The 25,082-nt window shown below is 37.1% G+C and overlaps 1 protein-coding gene across 1 annotated transcript in view; it reads right to left on the bottom strand.

The window, feature by feature from the left end:
* Window positions 1-818: 818 nt before the first annotated feature.
* LOC121430213 (disks large 1 tumor suppressor protein-like) overlaps window positions 819-25,082 on the bottom strand; it is a 36,158-nt gene continuing 11,894 nt past the window's right edge. The window contains exons 3-5 of the mRNA XM_041627491.1: window positions 11,683-11,721; window positions 2,492-2,631; window positions 819-830 (exon numbers count right to left, since the gene is read on the bottom strand). Of these exons, the coding sequence (XP_041483425.1) occupies window positions 819-830; window positions 2,492-2,631; window positions 11,683-11,721 (191 nt within the window). The remainder of the gene's footprint in view (window positions 831-2,491; window positions 2,632-11,682; window positions 11,722-25,082) is intronic.

Here is a 25,082-nt window from a genome sequence, read left to right as displayed (position 1 = left end):
TATCGCCGTAATTCGTAGGTGCAGACGCACTCAGGATTATTTTATTCACGGCGTCAGACCATAATGCATCGATGCCTCGCTCGAGCAGGAATTGCTCTTCTTCTGATGGTGGAGACGGGGTCTCTTGAATCTCGGCTAAGATCTCGAGATTGAGCAAACTCGGGATGGTGCAGCACCGCCTAATGCCCCTCTCATACAGAGCCTCAGATAATTTTTGCCCTTTTAAAAATGTCCCAATTTGGCTGTAAAGTACTGGTAGAAATTGCCTTACACATAGATACAGTACAAGTACTGTGGAAGTGAACATACTTTTAATGCTGAAATTGAGTGTGTGGGGGGGGGGGTGGGGCAGGAGTGGAGGAGAACAGAGGGATAGTGTGCACAGCAGGCAAACGATAGAAAAGGTCTGGAATTACGCTTTCAAGAGAGCAAATGGCATACAGCTGGAGCCTCTGATGACTCTCTTGACACATTTCTGCCACCCTGTTCTATATTTAAATCATCTGAACACAGCCGAAGAGAAAGGGAGCTCCACGCATCTCCACCAGAAAGTGCTTCAGCACGCGCAAGGAATGTGACCGCACACAAATGCATTGAAATCGTTCACAGCAGTCCCACATGATGAATTTGGTGTATTGTTGCCAGGCATGCAGAGTCCATTCAGATATTTCAGAAGAGATACACTGTAGGGCATTTTGTGTAGGCCTACACGGCATGTAGATGTCGTTGAATAATTGGATAAGAGATTTTATAAACTTGACTACATGGAGGTCAGTATGTGGAAGAAATTATTACATATTAGTACATATTTACTTGTCTTATACCTCATTCTTTAATTAAAAGAACAATAATATAATTGACATTTATTACAAGATATATACAAAAATCCCACCAACTCCTCCAATTATTAGGCCCTACCATCTACCTTGGACTTTCTAGACTGGCTAATCTTCATTTTCCTAAACTGCTGGGAACCTACAATGTATGTGTGCATTTTACCACTTGAGAACTGATGACTTAACATCTCATCTGTGGGACTTGGCAATGTTGGTCAGACATGCTTCAATCCAATGTTTTACTTGGCTCCTGTGTCTGCTTTCCAACAGATCCGGATATTTCTTGTCATAACATTTTCTTGAGAGTACAAAAACTTACATGTAGGATGTAAACCCTATTTGTATTACATTTGCACACAAAAAAGGATCGGAAGAGAGCAGACAGCTGTATGAACAATTACAGGAAAGCCCAGGACAAAAAATAATCATTGATTTCCCTTTAAACACTGATCTGAGGCTATGAGATATCATCTTTTTTTCTCTTACAACTAGGAATTGTAAATGTTGAGTTCCATAGAGGGTTGGGAGTATCTTAAATTCCTTGTGCCCCCCCCAAAAAAAAAGAGAAGAGATATCACTGCATCTAACTGGATGATTGGATAATATACAAATAGCGAATAGGCATGAGTGCGAGATTTCGCATGAGGTGAAAGAAAGATGCTCTATGAGGTGTTAGCCGAGTTGAATAGAGCGTCTCTTTCTTCAACGAATGCAAAATCTTGCACCATTGCACGAATAAGAATATTCGCTATTTGTGTTGTACAACGCCTCAGAATTTAGCGAAAATATGAAGAAAAAAAACAAGAGTTTTTCCCTGCAGTAATCTATGAAAAGAAAGCAAATAATCCGAAAGTGAAAAGCAAAATCCCACAAGCGCACATGACCTTGGGCAGCATTGCGCATTTAGCCAGCAGGCTTTTACGCGTATTGTACCTTCATTTTACTGAGCGCAATAAATTAAATTGTATTGTGACGTCACCTCCTAAAGCCATGCAACGGTACATTTTGGAGGTACATTTTGGATGGTACATTTTGGATGGTAGTCTTGTGTACAACGGTACAAATGTTTGACATTCAGTCTCCCATTTGCTCGCGTACAACAAGCTAAGTAGGCATTGTAAAATAATTGTTATACGTGGCATTATGAAAATGAAAGTGATGAACTGGCAACTGCAGTTTGTATCTCTCTTTTCCGTCTCTATTTAGCTCTCTTTCTCAAACTTTTCAACTAATTAATTATTCAAAGCCATTGATAGATATAAATGTTTGTACATGTATTATGTTTGAAGAATCAAGTGATCACAAATTACAGAAACTGTCACTCAAAAGGAAATCAATTGCTCAAGTGATCGACCTATCCTCCATCAAATAATAATCAATAAATCAATATCAGCAAAACGATCAATCAATAGATCCATCCATCCATCCCATCCAACACCCACCCATCCATCCATCCATCTTTCCACCCACCCACCCATCCATCCACCCACCCACCCATCCATCCACCCACCCACCCATCCACCCACCCATCCATCCATCCATCCATTCATTCATTCATCCATCCATCTAACCACCCATCCATCCATCCATCCACCCACCCACCCATCCATCCATCCATCCACCCACCCACACACCCATCCATCCATCCATCCTACCTCTGAAGGTTGTTTAGGTGAATTTTGTGCAAACGGCTGCTGTTCTTCCCACTTGCTCACAACTTGTAATGTTTCTAACGTCTTTTGTGACATTGATTTTGAATTGTCCATCAACGTCTCCTCATAGAACTCTTGTATATCTGTGAATGAACAAAACAGTTTTTGAAAAATTATATATTGGTATTAAACACAACATTCCCTCCCACAATAGGTATTTTCAGACTGTCTCGAAGCTCGTCACTTCCAGGTATTTTCTGATTGGGATATTTTTTATCTACCCCGATCAAAAAATAAGAGGTATTTTTGCCAAAGTGAAAGCAAATTACCTGTAATGTCCCCGAAAAAATAGCCGCTAAATAGTAGGTACTTGTCAAAATTACGAGAACTTTCAAAAGGGATTTTTCCAAGGTCGCAGGTATTTTGGCAGTGTTACGGAACTTTCTTAGCCTAGAGTGTAGTTGGGTGTGGGAGCAGTGGGTGGCTGCTGAGCTAGCGATTTTAGGGTGTGTTTATGCTTCCATCGCGAGGACAGAATCACCGTTTTCAAACGTCGATTCAAAACACCGATCGTAAATGTGGTTCTGGGAGTGCTGTTTATGCTTAAATTTTCAGAGGCAAAATCTTGATCTCCAGCTGGCTTCGCAGGAAAGCGAGGTCAAATTGGACACGCCTTTTTTCGAAAGTTGTTTTATTACGTGGAGATAACATGGGGCAATGCGACTGTATTTGCCAGCGGATTTTCATCTCACCAGAACCATGTACCAAATTACGTCATTTAAACACGTTTACGATCAGGGTTCTGTTTGTACTTCCCCAGAAAGCCTGATTCTGGTCTAACGACGTTTACAAACGCACATTGGGAGTTTACGATTGGCGTTTCGAAACAGCGTTTAAATGAAAGTAAGCATGGACGCAACCGTGTTTTGGACTAATCACGTTTGGAAACCCTGATTCTGGCCTGAAAAGTGGAAGCATAACCACGGCCTTAATCCTGTGCCTTGCCCATTTATCAGACCATACTGGGCATGCTCGTAACCCCCAAGGGTATGTTTTGGGGCAGTGTGAATGCAGGAATAATCAGCAGATGTTTAGCCTGAAAAAGTTCTCGTAATTTAACAAGAATTCTCGTGATTGAGGCGGTTTACAAACCATCTACTGCTACCTCCTCCATTTCTCTGATACAAAGACGAGGATTAAAGCAATTATTACAGTTTTATTGAAATTTGTGTACATTTTCCATCCAGCAAGTATACATGTAGTTCCTTTCTAATAACCAACAAATTTAAGCTATTGACTACTGAAATCTGAATTTCACAAAAATGAACTTGACAGGGATCATACTATGCTAGTTGGATACGGATGGGTCAATAGATAGAACAAATTCAAAATAAAGGTTACGCAGCTGTACATAATATCATGGCATGAAATAAAGCATTTTTTTTTTCAAAACAGATGCTAATTTTATCTAAAATATTGTCAAATGAGGCCTATCACAAATGAAGACAAAAAAAAATCATACATGGAAAGGACCTTGCAAAACATGAAGCAAAATGCAATACAAAACTTATCATGCTTTGTTCATATTACCAAACAGTTACATCAAAGAATCATACATATACATCAAATAGATTAAGTATAGTGTTATGAAGAAAAGGCTTCTACAATATACCTCTAATACTTCCACTGTTTTTGGTTCTACTTTTTGTTCCCTATTTAATTACTTATAACAAAGAGATAAATGAATCTTGGTCCTTGTGATTAAAAAATCAGAGATTTCTCCAACAACGACCTCTACTTCTTGAAAAAAAAAGTTTAGTGGATATGGTCAATTTTAATGTAATTGGTAAAGTCTCTATAAGATCTTTTAAAGCGATTTTACAAATCAATCTTTATTAGTTGAGGTTTATCTCCAGAAATTTAACAGACAGACACCACATCATTTCATTTCTCCATTGCCCCTATATTAGCACAAACCCCTTTACTCCGCAATAGAAACAAGACAATTGCATGATAACAAGATGCGCAATGTCTCCTGCACCCCGCTCTCTGGTGAATAATCCCGGGCGAATTACACGCCAGAAACGTCAATTACCACTATCGGATTACCCGGTGTCCCCGGCCACAAGCGCGCAGCGAGAGTTTCCCTCGCAAGGCCACGACCGTGATGTCTGGCATGTCTGGTTACAGTAACGCTGATAATCATCAGGTCAAAGAGAAGTTATGATATGTGCTTCTTCGGTAAGAGATACATCTATCCAATGAGCATGCTTAAAGTCAATTCTAGAAAGTGAATCCTTTGATATTATGAAGTGCCATGTGCAAAATTATTCTCAATGCCAAAATTTTACAATGTTAATGATTTCAAAAGAATTTACAAAAATAATTTCACTTTTGTTTCATATCATTTTCGCTTTTTTTATTTTGTTTATTGTATTTTTGTAACAATTTTGCCCAGTTATTACCAATGACCATAACTATAATTATCAGCATTTCCATATTACTATCACGATTATCATCCCTTATTTACTATCCTTATTTCATAATTTTTATCATCCTCATCATTATCATTATTGTTACCAGAAGTTCATCAATATTATCATCTACAATGATTAATACTTTCTTTGGACAGCATCATTAGAAATGGGTGTACAATGTTGATATCTGAAATGCAAAGTCATGCACGCCCCATGAACATCAACAGTGCAGGATTTTTATGAGAAAAATGGGGGAAAATTGCAGTGATCTTTTGTTTTGATATCAAATGTCTGGCAATTTTTCTGCACGATCATTACTCGGCAAGCGGGTTCGGTGACTAATCATATCAGCGTTGATTATGCTTTTTCTACTTTCCTCTATCTCTTCCTCCCACAAAGGGTGTGTTTATGCTTCCATTGGGAGGACAGAATCAGCGTTTTCGAACGTTGATTCAAAACGCTGATCGGAAACATGGTTCTGGGAGTGCTGTTTATGCTTAACATTTCAGAAGCGAAATCACGATCTGCAGCTGGCTTCACATCGTAATTTTCACTGAGCAGGAAAGCGAGGTCGAATTGGGCGAGCCTTTTTTCGAAAGTTTTTTTTCCGAGTGTTGTCATTACGTGGAGATAACATGGAGCAATGCGACTGCATTTGCCCGCAGATTCTCATCTAAGATAAGATGAGATTGATTTTATCTATACACGGAAGCATGTACCAAATGACGCTATTTAAACACGTTTACGATAATGGTTCTGTTTATACTTCCCAGAAAGCCTGATTCTGGTCAAACGAACTTTACAAACACACCTTTATATAAGTTTACGATCAGCGTTTTTAAACAGCGTTTAAATGAAAGTAAGCATAATCACGTTTGGAAAAGCCGATTCTGGTCTGAAAAGTGGAAGCATAAACACGGCCAAATTCTCTTGGTCGAAAATAAAGTAAGCAGTCATATGTCCTTCCCCAGCTCTTTCCTCCTCCTCCATCTCTCTGTCTGTCTCTTTCTCTCTCCCCCATTTATCTTCCCAAAATCTGGATGCATTCAAAATATAGCTCTCTTTCTTTTTCTTGCTGCTCTCCCCCACCGCCTTGTTTCACTCTCGCCTTTCTTTTCCCTCTTATGTGTGTATCTAGGGCAGTATCTGGGTGTTTTGATGTTGGGAGGAGGGAGGGGGGGGGGGGGGGAGGGGGGGGGATGCAAGACCTCCTAAAAGTTATTTTGTTTTTTTTCATCTCTTTATTAAGGCTGTTCTCCATCACAACCTTTCTCTCTCTCCCTCTCTCTCTTTCTATCATTTCAACATGAATCTCAATATATTAGTTTCACCAAGGAAGTTTCATTCAATTTTAAATGAACTTCTTGGTTTCACCTTTTTTTTACTCTCATCCCCTCTCTCTCTTTCTTTCTCTATATCTCCCTCATCCTGTCTTTCAATCTTTCTCCTTCTCCCTCTCTCTCATAACCCACAGATTTGTAAGATTTAATATCTGAAGCGCTTTAATCATCACTTTTATCCATCTTGCCATGAACCGATCTGAATCATCAATGACTCATTATCAAGCCGGGTTTGAATTCTCTCGTTAAAGGTGCCGCTGCATTGGAATCCCCATAATTGATGTAAAATATTGAACACTTTTTTATTCAACCCTTTTTAAAACAATTTGTTTGATTTATTTTCTCCCAATTTTTTTTATTTCGAAAGAGAGCCTTCAATACACAAGGCATTGTAGGTTGCACATTCAGACCCCATAACATGAGTGAAGGGTTAGCACAACGAACCATGTAAATAGGGTTTGAACCTTAAGGCTACTGAAATATGATATGATGATATCTTTGCCACACAGATAAAAGATTTTTTGTTTTTTGTTTTGATGCAAAGTGCAAATCAAAATATTCAAAGCATGTACCAAAATCATTACTATTATCATTGACATTCAAGCTCATGATATAATGGCCCTATGCAGAAAAATTTAATGTCCACTTTGAGAATTATGTTGCCCATATATTGAGATACTGAGCTTCGAACATTCTCCATATAGAAAATCTCCCATATGCTTCCTGAATAGTAAGAGATTTGTTCTAGCAAACCTGGACCATGTATTACAGAGAGTTGTGATCAATCCGATCAATCTCAACTATGGCAAGCCATTGTGTATAGTAAGAGATAATGTTCCGGCGAACCTGGACCATGTCTTACAAAGAGTTGTGATCAATCCGATCAATCTCAACTATGGCAAGCCATTGATGTATTATAGTAAGAGATATGTTCCGGCGAACCTGGACCATGTCTTACAAAGAGTTGTGATCAATCTGCTCAATCTCAACTATGGCAAGCCATTGATGCCATTGTAATAATGCATGAATCCATTATCTGAATATTGCAAACAATCATGCATTATATATACTTTTTTTACCATTCACCAAGCTTCTTTTCATTTTATGAAAAATAATGAAAAGTACATGTATTACTCTGCAAACTTGTAATTGATTGGTCCAATTGCCCCTCTTTGTAAAACATGGGTACCCTCTCATCCCCCTATTTGGATCACTATGGTCCCCCTTCCAAATCTGAAATATGAAATAGTTCTATACAAGATAGTGCCAAAGGGGAATAATCAAATCATTTACGAAGGAAAGGGTATATTGGAAGAAAAACTTATAAGCCCGACTCCCTTTTAAAAGATAACATCCTTACATACTGTAAATACATGTAACCACGCCGCTCATGCATGCATTCATACTGCAACCATCAAAAAGCCATTTTACGAGTATGTTTGACATACGTGCAATGCTAAATATGTCTCCATTGTCAAGAATGTACTGAGGAATTCATGCAAGCGACTGGCCATGAACTTTGATATGCCAAGAAGTCTGTGAGTTTTACGAAAAGCAATTACATTTTTTAATGGTGAGTGCGCAGATTTGACAAGAACCATCTGGCGATAGTAAAGCAGCAATACATAGTTATACATAAATGTAGGTGCTTAAACATCAGCCCCATCAGAAAAAAATGCCTAATATTTTTTTATTGGGAATCCTCCCCCAAGAAAATGAATGCATGGCTGCTTATTTTGCCAACTGCATGAAAGCTAAGAACGTGAAATATCCCAGAAAAAAATATGCCTGCAAAATATAGCTTGTAGTATGTATTTTTCAAACTACAATATACTTTCGCACATATTTATCCAAGGTCGTGGGGATATGTGCAGTTTGAAAGCAAATTGTGATAACTTTTGCATGGCCTTGGTGGACTGGACTTGGATTGACTTAAAGGTCAAGTCCACCTCAGAAAAATGTTAATTTGAATCAATAGAGAAAAATCTGACAAGCACAATGGTACGAAAATTTCATCAAAATCGGATGTAAAATAAGAAAGTTATTACATTTCAAATTTCCACTTATTTTTAACAAAATAGTTATATGAACGAGCCAGTTACATCCAAATGAGAGAGTCGATGATGTCACTCACTACTTCTTTTGTTTTTTATTGTTTGAATTATGCAATATTTCAATTTTTACAAATTTGATGATTAGAACCTCCTTGCCTGAAGCACAAAATGTTAAAATAATGGAATTCCACATGTTCACGGAGGAATGAAACTTCATTTCACATGACAATGTCGAGAAAATCAAAATATTTCATATTTTATATAATAAAATACAAAAGAAATAGTGAGAGATGTCATGAGTTCCCTCATTTGCATACCGACCGAGATGTGCATCTAACTGTTTTGTGAAATGAAGCAGAACTTAAAAGTGTCATAACTTTCTTATTTTACATCCAATTTTGATGAAATTTTCAGTGTTACGCTTGTTGAATTTTTCTCTTTTTATACAAATCAAGTTTTTGTTGGGGTGGACTCGTCCTTTAAGAACTGGATTAGAATAACAAAAGTCCAATATAAAAAACAATCATAAAAAGTATTTCTGACCAGGGAAGTGGGAGTTGAAAAATTTCCTGCTCTAACAGCGGCTACTACAATACGCAATAATGCAACAGCCACACCAGGGGCCCGTAATTACACAAAGCTTAGCAATGATCGTAAACACATTTTTCTACGATTGATTGCATTGACTACAATGTACAATCAATCATGAAAATAAAGCGTACGATTAACGCTAACGTCTATGTTACAGGACCCAGTATACAAGTAGCGAATAGGCTTGAGTGTGATTGTACAAGATATTTCGTATGAGGTAAGCTCTATTTAACGTGGGGTAGCCGAGCTGAATAGAGGGTTTTTCTCACCAAATGCGAAATGTCGCACCATTGCACCGGCATTGCACACAGTGGCGGACCGTGACCCGAGGAGACAAAGCATTGGGGGGGGGGACACGGCATTGTTCACAAACAATGCAGTGCCCCCCCAATGCTTTGTCTACTCCGGGTCACGGTACGCTACTGATTGCACAAATAAGAATATTCTCAATTTGTGTTGTAAAATGCCTCAGAAGTTACCAAAAATACAAATAACTATCAACTTTTTCCTGTTTATCTATGAAAAAGAGAAAGAATTATTGAAAGCAAATTTAAGCAAAAGCAATGCGCATTTAGCCAGTTACAAGCCCAATGTGCATATTGCACCTGCATTCATAAAAGCGCAATGAATTGAATTGTATATTATGACGTCAAAACTGTACAACGGTACATTTTGGATAGAACACATGCAACGTTACAAATTTATGTTTGACATTCAGCCTGCCATTTGCTTGCGACTTCAGACTCATAAAAGATAATAAATTATTCTGAATGACAATTATGACATAATGTATCACTGGTAACATTGGAATTTTAGTGTAATACAATTGTGTGAGTGTAGCATACATGTCGGCAAAGTCACAAAATTTAAAAAACAATGTGCTTGAATATACTGATATTATTATAATACAAAAATAAATACAAAGAGTCTATCAAATAAATATATTCAAGATACAAATTACAAAGGTACATTATGCATATATAGGCAAATTGATTACAAAGATTACTGGATAATATTATACAATTATATGTAAATATCAATTGTAAAAATTTACTCTAAGTATACATGTAGGACATATATGTAATTTGTTTTACATGTCTTTTAGTCTTATTTGATTGAATAATGTTATCTGGATCACAGTGAAAGCAAAAATCACCCTTAGATATCTGGGGTCGACAGAGAGAAGACAGGATATATTTTTACGAATGAGCAGCTTTTTTTCAAATACCACATGGCAAAGGCAATTAACACTAAAATATTTAACAGGGTGAGCATATTTTGAAGTCTGATATTATTATCACAACTTCAAAAAAAAATTGACGATTTGTGTGGCTTTTTTTTGCTAAGTATGTTTAATCTTGAAAATCTTTTTAAGACACCAACCATTTCTGCTCTTCTTTTAACCCCTATCATGGCAGCAGGTGTGTGTGGGGGGGGGTGCTAATTTTGCCTACATGTACATATTGAGCAGTCGACAATTTCCATGTAGCTGGTACATACTTCAAAACAACTTTGACATTGACATTATGCTTTTAAAAATGGATGTATCTTAAGAGGTAAACCATAAGTAGAGTGAATTCATACTTAATCTTTTTGGTTACAAGACATCAGCAGAAGATGCTAACATGACCATGCATGAGGAAGGCATTTGCAGCTGAACATGGGAGACTGAACGGTGCACAGACTCAAACAAGAATGAACATCTACAATACATACTTTAACAGGTTGCCATGACAACATCCAACAAGTGAACAACAAACCATCATGCTGCAATGATTCAGGCAAAGCATAAAGAGAACATAACTACCTGTTCAGACAGTGGTGAAAATCTTTAAGAAACAGCGTGGAATGCATTAGAGTTAAATGTATAGTGTTCACGTGTGAAAGGGATTGGATTTGTTCATATAATCACTGTAAAAAGAGAATGCAGTTGAGGGGGCCCATTCACACATTTCCAATTAAGAGTTTGAAGAGTGCTGGCTAGTATCACAAAATGCATGTGTTAAATTATTTTTTTTTAATATCAAATAATCAACAAACACTGGTAGTTTATTTAATCAAGGGTGTACAATCAAACATTTGAAAAATTGACTATTGTTAATGTGTTTTTCATGGGGAAAATTATGGAGAAGTATTATGCAGAGAAAGGGGACACAGATTTTTGAGACATAAATTTGGAATAAAAAAAATAAGTCTAATTTTTTTTTTCATTTTCATTATAACCGATTTTCAGATCACACTTGGTCAGATGTTAGAGACAGAAAAAATACTGCTCGCAATGAATTATTTTCATGCAGTCCTATTGCGGAAAATAAAAAAATACATAAAATAAATAACAACCCAATGTTTACTATTATTATTTACTCTGTGAAATCTTGGACAATGCTGTTTGAATTTAAGAACATCTGTTAAACCTTTGTTAAACTATAAAAGAATAACCGACCACTTCATAAACCATGTTGTACCAAATTTACAAGTTTTTTTAATTTTGCTTTTACTGTTGTAGGTTAAACATTGAAAAATACAATGAATTTTCTCAGTCTGAACAGGGAGTTAAATAGATACACATGGATTAACATTCTGCCAAGTCACAATATGCTCACAGGAGAACTGAAATAATAAGACAAATAAAAGCAAATCATTACAGGTTGCTGGCCAATTTATGCATGAGGGGACGGACAAATTGGCAACATCGAGAAAAGAACAAAGTGTGGAGACGCGCTCCCTCTTACTGTTATCGACTGGAAGAAGAACGCAAGCGACTTGAATGTCTGTTGATGGAGAGATAGGAAAAGTGGTGGAGGATGGTTAAATGGAAGGAGTTGATGGGATAGAGAGAAGGGAGAATAAGGAGGAGATTATTAAAAGAGAAAGGGAGGAAACAGATGGGAGGAATGGATGGGTGGTGATTTTTTAAAGGACAATTATCATGAAGGATGAAAATGGAAGAATTATTGGATGAAAAATCAATAAATCATTCATAATTTTAAAATAAATGGAATTAATCAATATAATTGATAATGTTCACCCCATTTTTCAGAAGGAAGATGGTTTGAAGGTGGCATGATTTTTATTAATGATAGAAATATAAAAAGCCAAGATATGATTTGATTATTTATTAATTGTCAATTTATAATTGTTACACAAGAGACAAGTTTGAAAATTATCATTTCAATGATTGATATATGACAAATTGAAGTTAAAGTAAAAATATCCTTTCATACAAGGGGGAAGGAGGAAGGGGAGGGGGTGGAGGTTTAGACCGGTTGTTGGTTGCGGAAGAAACCAAGAAAATGAGATAAATAGGATGGGAAGGGAAAATTGTAAATGAAAGAAATGGAAGAAAAAATATGAGTTAGTAGAATCAGAATTGTCATGGATGTGTTATTACATTTATAGCTTTCAATGAAAGCTCAATATTAAAGACATTACTACAAAACCTATTCCCCACAAGAAACTCGATAGTTTGAAAATATATTTTAGGACTATTATTACAATTATTTTTTTTTCACAGGGGTAGATTTATTATGGCGAATGTACAATATTCAAAAAGCTGTCTGAATTATAAACAAATATTCCAATCAGCACCCATACCATTTACCAAGCATTTTCTGGGACAAGAATTTTGTTCTCAATTCAATAAGAATGGCAAAACTAAAAGTGGACCTACTGCATATTGACAATTCAAACATTTTTTAGCATCCCATTTGGCTTTTATACAGGCATAGAAAGATTTGTTTACAATAAAACAACCTTTTGATTCATGAGCAAAACACACAAACTAACAAACAATTTTTTGAAACAGAGCAAAAGATATATCAATGCGAGCAACAACAAAAATCGGGGGGGGGGGGGTGACTTTACTGCTGTACAAACGTCCAGAAAAAAACATCTGGGTCACATGTAGATGCCCAAAAATTGCTTGCAATTTTGCATTTCTTTGATAAGGGCTGATATCTCATTTTGATCATCTGAGAGATCAAGATAGAACTGTCCTAAGAGCAGTGTTTGATCTCAAAGTTATCCACTTTGGTCAGGCAACTTGTGAAAAAGCATTTTAGTTGGTCCACTATTAGGGTCAGGTCCAGGTCCAACCAGGGCCAGCTAATTTTGGCAGCAAAGGGTACTTATGCAGAGCTTTGGTTGGCCCAAATACAAGGTCATGCATGCATATACAGGACAGGTCTGGAGCGGCAGGGTGGTAGGGGTAGCTGACCAAAAATTGTATGTAAGTCTTGTGTCGGGCCTAAAATTTAACCAGGTCCTTTGCCAGAGATAATGGAACAAATCCCCTTCACCAGCAGGTGGCAGGGATATATAGGCCTATATATGTATAATACAAATATTTACAAAGCACATACACAGCAAAAACTGTGGTGTTAACCGGTGTACATAGAGGACCACACCAGTTATTTTACACCGGTGTTAAATTGGTGGTGTTAGTTTTACACCTATAGGTGTTATTTCAAAACCCGTGGTTGTTACATTTACACTCTGGTGTTATGTTCAATCTCTAGGGTGTTATTTCAACACCTCAGGGTGTGGTCCTCTATTAACACCAATTGGTGTCAGTTTTAACACCACAATTTTTACAGTGTAGGTCCCAGACTGATTGCTCTTATATGCAAATAGTATTTCCTTTAATAATCAGAGTGCAGACACCTTTAATTCGTGTCCAATTACCCACCAAGGCCATTCAAACATTCATGTTTAATTAGTACCTCCCAAAGAGACAGTGATCAGACAAAGAGGACGAGTTGAATAGAAAGAGATAATTGGGCTAATAGCTTTTCCTCCTTTCTCTAGGGTACCCTGGATTAAAATAAGATATTCAGTGAGCATGCTATTGCATTATATTAAAATAATTGACAACTATCTTTGTAATGAAACCTGCATCTATGAGGTCTCTTTTACAACTTCCGAGGAAGAAGTTACAAAATTTGGGGGTAAATACTTAAATAGCTCTTTTAACCTATTTACTTATTATTTCAATTTATCAAATCAATTTATTTATGACTTCACCTATCTATTTTCATTTATCGGTATTTATTATTCATCACTTCAATCACTTATATTGATTTAATATCAACCCGATAAATTTCATTCATACTTGTGGATCCTGAAATATGAAGACATCAATGCATTCTGAATTTGAATTTGTGGAGACACCCCACCCCCCTCCCTTCCGCATTCCTCTTACCTCTTAATTGTAAATCATTTCTTAGATAACTTTTTTTTGGGGGGAGGGGGCAAAGTAATGTACAAAATCTCTCATTTTCTAATTCGTAAGGTGCACTATTATTTGTTCATCATTTTTCAGTTTAAAATACCTAGGAGAATGCCCACTATCCCAGCATCCCAAGAATCACCCCCCTACATCTACATATAGCATCTCCCCCCCCCCCATCCCACTCTCTATCTGCCTCCAGTAAGAACTCAGTCCAGGGGCCTGTGACACAAAACCTAGCAATGATCGTAAACTTTTCTACGACTGATTCCATTGATTACAATGTACAATCAATCATGAAAATCAAGCTTACGATCGACTGACTAACCTCAGTGTTACAGGACCCAGGATCTCGTTCAAGTCATCTAATGAAACATGATTAGTGAACAAACATGGAAGTGAGAACCAACAATGTAATTACTGGCTAATACGGAATTATCAGCCCACCTCATTGCTAATTAATAGAAGTATTGTCAGTAGCATTAGGACATCCCTTCCAATGCAACTGCAAATATAACTATAGTTGTAGGTGTAAACTGATTATGATAATTGCTTTTATTAAGAAAACTCCCAAATAAATGAGATAATAATTTTCAGCTGTATATTTTGCTGAGCGTATTAGAATTTAGAAGCACTTTACTTGAAAACCAAATGCATATGTTTGTCATCATTTTTCTATCTAATGGTGTCAAGAACCTCGCATCATTACACATATCAACCAGCCTTGCAGGTTATTTTCGTCGGAAAAACATTTCAACCATAACCGGCCGATTATGACTCAGAGTGTTGCCGTGTATTAGGATTTGAAGGTGGAACGAGAGCCAAAATACCCCTTTTCAATATTGCAATATCCGTTTCTGATCAAACTGTAATTAAAGGGGGTGTAGACTCTTTCCTTCCCCCGCCTTCTTGTTTTGTTTTTTTGACGTGTTTGGGACTGTTAACCTTTTGAGGAATGAAACGGTTTCATTGAAAGATAGTGAGATGGGATTTACCTGTCATAACAATAACAAGATGGGATAGTTGTAAAAAGACAGGGTTTGAGATACAGTTGCATAACAGGAAATAACTCTCCAGAGTTGTTATGTATGAATGTTGGATGAGAGATGTGCAACAAAAACATAAGCGTTGGAATTTCTTCAATCAGGTTTTTAAAAACATGAAAAGAATTATGGGGAGTGGCACTCACATCAAATATCATATTTGGTATTAAAGCCATATTTCTACTCTTAGTAGCCATATCTGAATAAAACTAGGTGTGAGATAGTAACACGCAGGCCTCATCTTATCGTATCAACTAAAAATGTAGGCCATCAAAATCAATATGAAATCAAAAGGAAGATATTAATGAACTTGGAAAATACAAATATTTTCTGTTGAGATCCCACTTTAAAGTTTAAAGCAAAAAAAAATTCTGCTGATGGCTGAACAAAACAATTACGATATATAAAGAATTGGTGCCCACCCCCTTCAATACAAGAACATTGTATATTACAAAATTCTCCAGTGCAAATTTTCAAAAATGAATAAAACATGTGTTTTAGGGTGTGTTTATGCTTCCATTGCGTGGACAGAATCAGTGTTTTCAAATGTTGATTCAAAACGGCGATCGTAAACATGGTTCTGGGAGTGCTGTTTATGCTTAACTTTTCTGAGGCGAAATCATGATCTCCAGCTGGCTTCGCATCATAATTTTCATTAAGCAGGAAAGCGAGGTCAAATTGGGCGCACCTTTTTTCGAAAGTTTTTTTGTGAGTGTTGTTTATTACGTGGAGATAACATGGAGCAATGCGACTGTATTTGCCCGCGGATTTTCATCTCATCGGAAGCATGTATCAAATGACGTCATTCAAACATGTTTATGATCGTGGTTCTGTTTATACTTCCCCAGAAAGCCTGATCCTGATTCTGGTCAAACAACGTTCACAAACGCACCTTTTTGTGAGTTTACGATCAGCGTTTTGAAACAGCGTTTAAATGAAAGTAAGCATGGACGCAACCGTGCATTAGACTAATGACGTTTGGAAATGCTGATTCTGGCTGAAAAGTAGAAGCATAAACACGGCCTTAGTGGCATGGCCACTAAAATTGTACCACACATACAGCATAGCTATTGGGAGTGAAAATTGTCAAGGTGGTCTCACATGCATGTCAAAACTTTTTTGTCATCAATTAAGCCAGTCTAGACCAGCCCGTCTCGTTAACAATCTAATTAGCTAATCCCCCTTTTGGATGCTCCTGTGGGGATGCTACTCTGATCAATAACATGCCTTTCTGAGCCACCCCCAATTAACGGAATTAACACTTTCTGCAGCCAATCCCATCCCAATCAACAGATCAATTATTAGTAGTCTTTCTGCAGTCTAGCACCTCGAGATGTTTTTCTGCATCTGAATATTGAGTTTTGTGTTCAGCTGAGTTTCTGTGGGTCGGAATTAAATTTACATTGGCTTTTAATAGAGAAAAAAAATACACAGAGGCTCGGGGCAAATTTGCCCCCGAAATGCTCAAAAGAACCCTAGATATTTGAAGAGAGCTCCAGAAAACCTCAACTGCAATAGCTTATCCAATATTATTTAGGCAATTGGTTTTAAAAGGAAGCCCCCCCCAAAAAAAAAAAAAGAAATAATAATAACATAAATAAACAAATAAATCGAAAGAAAAACAAAAAACAAAAAAATGCCTGCTTGGAGAATGTGGAAATTATGGTATTATCATACTTGGATGAATTCTTAATTGCAAAAAATACATCACATCCATTCCAAATGATATGGCAGTATAGGCAAATGAAAGAACACTTCATTACTTTAGCTCTAGTTGCTAGGGGCAACAGATATACAAGACAAGGCTTGTGCCCAAGTCATTACCCTCTGGAGTGGTCATGACCTTTGACCTTTAGAGGTCAACTGTTTAACCTCTAATCATCTGGAGCTGGAAATAGGACACCCTCCACGGTAAACTTGACCCTATCCCTCTCTATAAAAGATGGGTGAAGGGCACATCATAGGTGCTCATGGGGTGCAGGACCCTACCCCATGCTAAGACAAATCTGTGGATTTAATCTAAAATCCACAGGTGAACTGTGCTTTGCATTAATGCAGGTGCACATGTGCAAGGATGCAGATGCCTGGGTATTTATACACAAGCAATACATGTATGTCAACAGGTCTTCAATTTATTTGTGTTACAGATAATTCTACGGGTACAAGACAATGGTACTATCAATTTATCCTGCAAAGTACAACATGAAGAACTTTTCCCCAAAATCATCTTATCTTAATTGATCAGGTTTTATGAAACAAAAGAGGTTTTGTTTTTCTCTCAGTTTGCACAAGTTATTCAATTAGAAAAGTCATAGCTCAGGCTTGCCCCATCTAACTTCTTTCCTAATAATGGTTCTCTTATTTAAAAAAAAAAAGAATTTGTGCTTTATCCTACACCTTTCTTGAAGCGCCATGAGCACTGAAAGGTGGACCTGTGCGCTATATAAGTAGCCACCACTATTATTATTAAACAAAACTAATTAACACAAATATAACTCACAATGTCCCTAGACCAAAGAGCTATACGACCACCATCTACCAATAGCCACACAGCTTTCCACAGACTTATGGTTATGATCAATGGTACAATCAATAGCATGATTTATGTATTAACATGGGAGGTGTTCCAAACCAATATGCCAGCCAAAAGGGATTCGAAGGGGTAAAAAATGAAAACTTGGACTGAGCATCCGGAAGCAAATTTTGGTTTGTGGTTGTGTTGTCACTGCGGCTTCACAATCTAGAATAGACAGAAGCTTGCATCTTTATGATGACAGCTCTCTAGGTCATCATATTGAATATATAAGGTGGTAACTGTGAGTCAGCTGCCTTGGGGGATCTCCATCGGAAATGCTCTCATACAGTGCTTGAGAACCAACAAGCCTTCAGCACTGCAGGCAACAGCAGGCTCTAAACAAGGGGAAGCATTTCCTGAAGCATCTTCGCAGAAGATTTCATTGACATCTTGCTGTCAGCCAATCAGGTGCAAGGGTTCCAGTAGCTTGTAACAGTTCTCAGTGAAAGTCACTGACATTTTCTTCATGATATACCCCCCCCCCCTTGGAGAAATACTGTCCATTGTTGTATCTACAAGTACATACATGTACAAACTTTGGTCAAGTGGATAGCATGCTGGATTATAACATGGGGGTTCAGATCCCAGAATGTCATTGTGGTTAAATTTTATACAAATGCTTGTTAAAAGGCAACCAGAGAACCAACAGCAACAGGTTCTCTCCGACGGCCCTTGGAATTTATAGTGTAAAACTGCTCCAAAGGGAACTTGTGCACCACCTTTAATAGAGCAATGTAGCTACATTCGCAGAATTGGAAATCCACTGCTCTTTCAAGAGCTTCAGTATCATACCTCCTGTTTCATACCAAACTCTGGCAAGGCATTTACTTTCATTTGCCTCTCTCCACCCAGGTTTTTAATATCGTAAACTGAGAAGACTGAAAAGTGAGGTTAATTTGCTATTAAAGCAGTCTGATTCACATATTAAACACAAACCTCAATTGTAGATTGTCCACTTTATTATGGCATGATCAATTAAACAACAAACATTGCAATAAATTTATAATCAATCATAAAAAAAATCAGCCAAACATGTACGATCAATCACTGTCCTGGAGGTATTGTGATGGCACTTGATTTGTAGCTCTAGGAATATGGTCAAGTAAAATGACAATTCTCCCATATAGATCAGCCATGCACTCCTGCCGAGATTAACGACATGTCTATTTCCTCCTCGCATCCTTTTAGCAATTTCCTGTACACCGCAGAACAGCAACAGAAGGTGGTTTCAGACTGCCTTTAAGTTTGTCAGTTTGAGGTATTTTGGCAGTGCGAAAGAAAATTATGTGTAATCTCCCAGAAATAAAATACCCGCTAAATAGAAGGTACTTGTGATCAAAATCATCAGAACTTGCGCAGGGATTTTTCCAAGGACGCAGGTATTTTGGCAGTGTGAAATCAAATAACGGGAACTCTTACAGTTGGGCGCAGGTGCCATGTTTGGCTGCTGAGATAGCGATTTGAATCTCGTGGCTTGCTTTATCAGATCATACTGCGCATACTCGTAACTTCAGAAACTTATCTCAAAGGGTACATTTCGGGACAGTGTAAATGCGTCAATGCGAGAAAAATTCACAGGTAGTATTAGCCTGAAAAATTCTTGTGATTTAACAGGGACTCTTGTGATTGAGGTGGTTAAGGTTTGAAACCATCTCGAGATACTTTGGCAGTTTCACTGAGGTGTACAGTGTATGTCAGATGGGGTATTTTTGCTCTCTTTCTGTTGAGCACATGTGGATAGTGCTCAAGCGTCTTTTTGTTGTTCATACAAAGATTAATGACATCCCACATGCCAACACTTTTTTAATCAATGATGTTCTATATTAAAGAGAAGGATTATTTCCTTAATAGATTTATGCCAAATTCTCATAAATCACTGTCCATTTAGAGAAAAATAATATGTAAACAAACTATATTTCCCACTGCCAATGCTGAATGTTTATAATACACTAAAATGATAAACATTAAAGCTCAAAAATATAATGCAAAAAAGGAATAAATGAATATTGGCATGAGAATTTGATTCAACAAAATAGCAGTTTCAGTTTTATACAACATTTTAAACCATGTGATTGAACATGTTTTTCAAAATTGCACAAAATATGTAGAAAAGTTATTTCCACTATCAGAGAAAATTTTTATTGCAACCAGTACAAAAACAAAAATCACTTTCATTTTTTAGATCTATATCCTACCATTTTTTAAATTTCTGCTTTCGAGCATGCAGCTCATAAAAACACTGATACGTGTATGTTGGAAGTACTTCGCAAACTGCATGGTATACACTCCATGTAGTTTGAGATACTTTTTTTGAGCAATAACGACGTGTTTGGACTCAAAACTGTAAGTCCTAAATTTTCTGTTAATAATAATAATATAATATAGGTTATTTATATTGCGCACATATCCACCTTGTTAGGTGCTCAAGGCGCTCCTATATTACCCGGCTAAGCTAGGCGTTCATAGCGCACACAGCTTTTTAAGGAATTACTTCCTACCGGTACCCATTTACCACACATTTACCTGGGTTGAGTGCAGCACATTGTGGATCAGTTTCTTGCTGAAGGAAATTACGCCATGGCTGGGATTCGAACCCACGACCCTGTTTCAAAGTCCGAAGACTAATCCACTGGGCCACAACGCTCCACATAAGAAATAAGAAAAAAAAATTTGAAAATGTAATTTCATGCCCTTCCCTATATTGATATATACATTACACATCAATGGATCATACATGTACACTGTACATGTAATAGGCAAGATTAGGCAAGGATTTTTTTTTCAAAAGAGACGAAACCAAACATTGAGACTAGAGTTTCAGGCAAGTTTCTCAATTGCGTTTTTTATCAAACCATGATGCATCTGAACATACTCACAGCCTTAACACAACCATCGAGAGATGAATGATTTATTACATTCATAGGGTAATAGGCAGAGGAGGAAATATTGACACCTTTTGAGTGCGAAAGGCAGCTAATATCCATTCGTCATGTCATTTCAGATCTGCTTACCACAGAAATCATTTTTTCTTTTAAAGGGGTTGTAGGATGATATGAACAAGTAGACCTACATATATGAGCGCTATAGATACAATCATTGGTGACAATGTAGACCCAAACCCACCTCCCTTGGAATATAAAATGAATCAAGAAATAAAAAAATAAATAAAAATAATTCTTGTCCTTCATACCCCATTACTGCCTTTACCAAATTCAATACCCCCCCCAGTTTGTCTCTTTGCCCCTACCCCCCCCCCCTCATTTCAACTCTCTCTCTCCTTTCTCCCCCCCCCCCTCTCTCTCCTCCCAGCTTCCTTTTCTCCACCTCTCTCTTGTCCATTCCCCTCTCTTTATTCTCTTGCCACCATGCCCCCCTTCTCCATCCCCTATCCACACCTCCATCTAGTCTGCTGTGCAAACCCTTTACTCGAGTTAAGGGTCTGAATTGTAACCTACTCATGTACTGAAGGCCCTGTATGTGCTAGTCTTTGTGTGGAGACACACTTGTTGATCAAAGTTTCAATCAGGGTCTGTGCCTGCAGACTAACCTCCATTCCCATAAAACAAACAAGATGACAGACCCGTTTCCATATCTGCCATTGTGGACCCTATAACGTTTCAGTTACTGTTGATGGACCAATAACTCAATTACTTGGATTACAGATCCTTTCAAAACATTGGATACAATTCAACTGATCGAACAGGTTACATTACTCGGCAGGTGTATCAATCCCCATGTTCAGACGCACAAAACTACATGTACATCAACTTTATGCTTAGAACCACTGGCGCATCCAGGGGGGGGGGGAGCACAGCCAGCCCGTGCCCCCTTTTGAGAGAAACAATTAAAATTTGTTAAGTAAAAATGCCATTAAAACAGAAATGTGCCCCCCCCCCTCTTTTAAAAGTGAAGACCCTTTTTTTTTGCTTGTCAAATTTTTCCTCGGGAAAATATGCCCTCCCCCCCCTTTTGAAAAATCCTGGATCCGCCCCTGCTTAGAACAGTATAGCTTCAATGGACATTCTACATGTCTACCAAGAAATTTAGTATCTGAATTATGATATGGAAATATTGCATGACATAATCACCTTTCCCTTTGTGTATGAACACATACATGTATGGCAACCAAAAGAATTATGTTCTGGCCTTAAATTTCACATTTTTGTGGGCAAGGACTCTATATCTTAAGACACATTTATGTAATATACTACATCACAAATGGGAAAACTTTTAAAGGAAATAGGCCAATGAGAGGGGCTTTGATGGCTATAAATTCAGGGCATCCAAGGCCACAGCCTAAACAGAGGGGGGGGGGGTTGGAGGGTTTTAGCCTCATTTTTTTTCCAGTGTACAAATATGTAAAATTTACCATCTGATTCTGGTCAGCACCCCCCCCTTCCACTTTCAGAACAATTCCATACATGTAGCCCATGTTTTCTTGATTATAAAATAGGGCCAGAGGTGACCAAAAATCAAGCATCTGTTCTTCATGGTCAAGATATTCGTCTGAACGCTCTGTTGCCTACATGTATATGATCACGAAGACAATTTTATACGTTCCTTGATTGATCAAGTTTCGGTATGAATACTTGGCGTCTGAACAAGCTCCAGGTTACATTACCTGTCTGGGGTAACTATAGCTCGACTACAGTGTATACATGTATCATGAGCTTAATCAAAAACAATATTGGATCACTTGCATTATACAGTGCGTATCAAAAAAAAGTTTACACTTTGAAAAAGCCCTGGGAATTAAAAAATATACAACATGTGGATAATTTTTTCATATATAATCTTGGGGTTGGGTCTCATCTATCCAATGAAAGTAAAAGTTTTGACAGAATGTTACACTTGAGTGAGTACTGTCCATTTTTGTAAAGCTCGCAGAAATCTGTTTGCGCAGAAATGCTTGTTTTCACGCTGTGTCAAGGGGAAAGGACGAAATCAAACCTACCCTGCGAAACATTTCTCATACATTTCCCTTGCGTTTTTAGTCGATTGAAATAAAACGGATACATTCAGGCATTTTGTAACAATTTTGCCACCCAAATTGAAAATTAAACTCTTAGTACGCACAACCTTTACCCTTTTTGTGCCAGCTGGATCTGAGGACATAACTGAATCTGAACAAAAGTTTATTTCAGACATCTCCAGCATTTTTTCACTAAGTTTTTATCATTTAAAGTGGGTTTACATTTCATTTTTCATTTAATACTTGTTTCTCCACACTTTTCTTAAGCTTGAAAATGATTAACAAAATGAAAATCAAGCCTAAGCCATTTTATGTAATCACAGCTCAGTGTAAAGCAAATATCGTCACGATGGCCTCAGTGTGTGGGGGAGTGGGATGGGGCAAAATGCAATCTTCAAAGTGTTTTGGGCAAGGAAACAAGTAGAAAAAGGTAAAAGATATCTTCAAATCAATTTTACTAGCTAAATTCAACGTGTTCTTCATGATTAAGGTCTACTTTTAATCGCATAACTATTTCAAAGTTCTGCGCAAATCATTTTTCACTAACTTTTCAAAAGTAAGTGGTGCTCATTCAAGCGGAAATATTTTTCGACAGTTATATCGGCATTTGCTTAAATGGAAATGGATCTGTACCAAGGTTAAAATGTGTAAAAACATTCAGGATATTACAAATGTGTAATTTTACAGGGTTTTTTCAAAGTGTAAACTTTTTTTTGATACGCACTGTATAGAGGTGTGTGTAGCAGCTGTAGCTCCATTTTCAAATTAGGTTGTGTGATGTCTGAGCTACATGTATATCTGTAGTAGAAAATAAATTCATTACTGCAATTTCTTTATTTTTAGGATTCCCACTGGATAAGAGTTACAAATTAAAGAGAAACACCAGTAGTTGCAGTAAACACTGATTTCATGAGAAAGTCTGTAAAACCAGGCTTAATTGTCAGTATATCACTGAGGATCTAGATCTGGTACAGAACTTTACATAAACTGAACTTTGTGAAATCTTGAAATCTACGCTGAAAAATGTTCACACTGAAGATCGCCAACACAGATAGGCACGTGGGACAGTGTATTATTATTGCTTTGAATGTCGGCCCGACGCTTGACCCGAATCCGGAGCAAATTTGCTAATTTCTCAGCAATTACACAATTTCTTCCAGAATCCTTTGGCACATATTTTTTATTTAAATATAAACAGACAGTTTGGTGGTCATTTCATTGGATTCTGTACAAACTCATTTTGATATCATTACCACAACTGGCATTTACCTTTAAGATCATACTGAAGACGATGATCACTAAACCAATTTATTTAAGCCCAAAAGATCAAGAGAATAATGAATCATAAGAGCTTCAACCAGAAAAAATAAAATAAAATGAGGCTAAGGGTGTTTCATCCCCTATTAAATAAAAAAATACTACCAGTAGTCGATATTTATGTGTATAATATTACAGAGTATATATATTTTTTGGGGGGAGGGGGTGGGGTAAAATGTAATTTGAACAAAAGTAAGGAAATAGTCCCTATAATGACCTTTTTACACTTAAAGGGTACAGGAGATTGGCAATTCCTCCGTATTCAGATTACATATTATGTTCTGCTTCTTTGGGTTTTTTTTAATTTTTTGTATTTTGTCATTCTTAATTAATTCTTGTTTGTATTTTTTATCATTTTTTTTAATATTGTACAATTTGAATTTGAATATGGAAATAAATGAATTGAAATTGAATTGAGATGCAACCCACCCCTTTTGAGAAGTAAAAATACAAATGAATATGGGGCAATTATCCCCCATCAAGATTTATCTACAGTACTTTAATAATCATAGAGTTGATTTCTTGGAGCCCAAATACCTGGAGAATAATCACATTCTTTACTTGATGACCTTTGGGGGCGGAGTCTGCAATATGACACTGAACTTGACCTCTGAATTCAACTTTCCACTCACAGGCATTTGGTGAAAACAATATGCAGTTTAATTGGCTGCTATCGGGCCTGTTCGTCTGCACTTAATGGCTGTTTTTTGGCATGCATTATGATGCAGTGCCTGTGGGCCTAGATAGTCGAGCCTGTAGGAATTGTATTTCTAAATATAAATGTACATCTGTAGTGGTAGGCCATGTATGTAAGCCTCTTATGGAAATTAGGGGAAATAAGGTATATGTAGGGACCCCATGGAAGAACAGTTGTATTTTTTTAATACCGCTGAGATGGGCCATCCTCCATACGATCTGTACGTTATATTAAATTGAGCAAGTATATATTTTATTTTTATATGGAAATAAATACAAACAAACAATACTCATACAAAAAT

Source organism: Lytechinus variegatus, chromosome 16 (genome assembly GCF_018143015.1).
Source record: "Lytechinus variegatus isolate NC3 chromosome 16, Lvar_3.0, whole genome shotgun sequence".
Lineage (NCBI taxonomy): Eukaryota > Metazoa > Echinodermata > Echinoidea > Temnopleuroida > Toxopneustidae > Lytechinus > Lytechinus variegatus.
The sequence above is the reverse complement of the archived record's forward strand: the minus strand, read 5'-3'. Positions and strand labels throughout refer to the sequence as shown.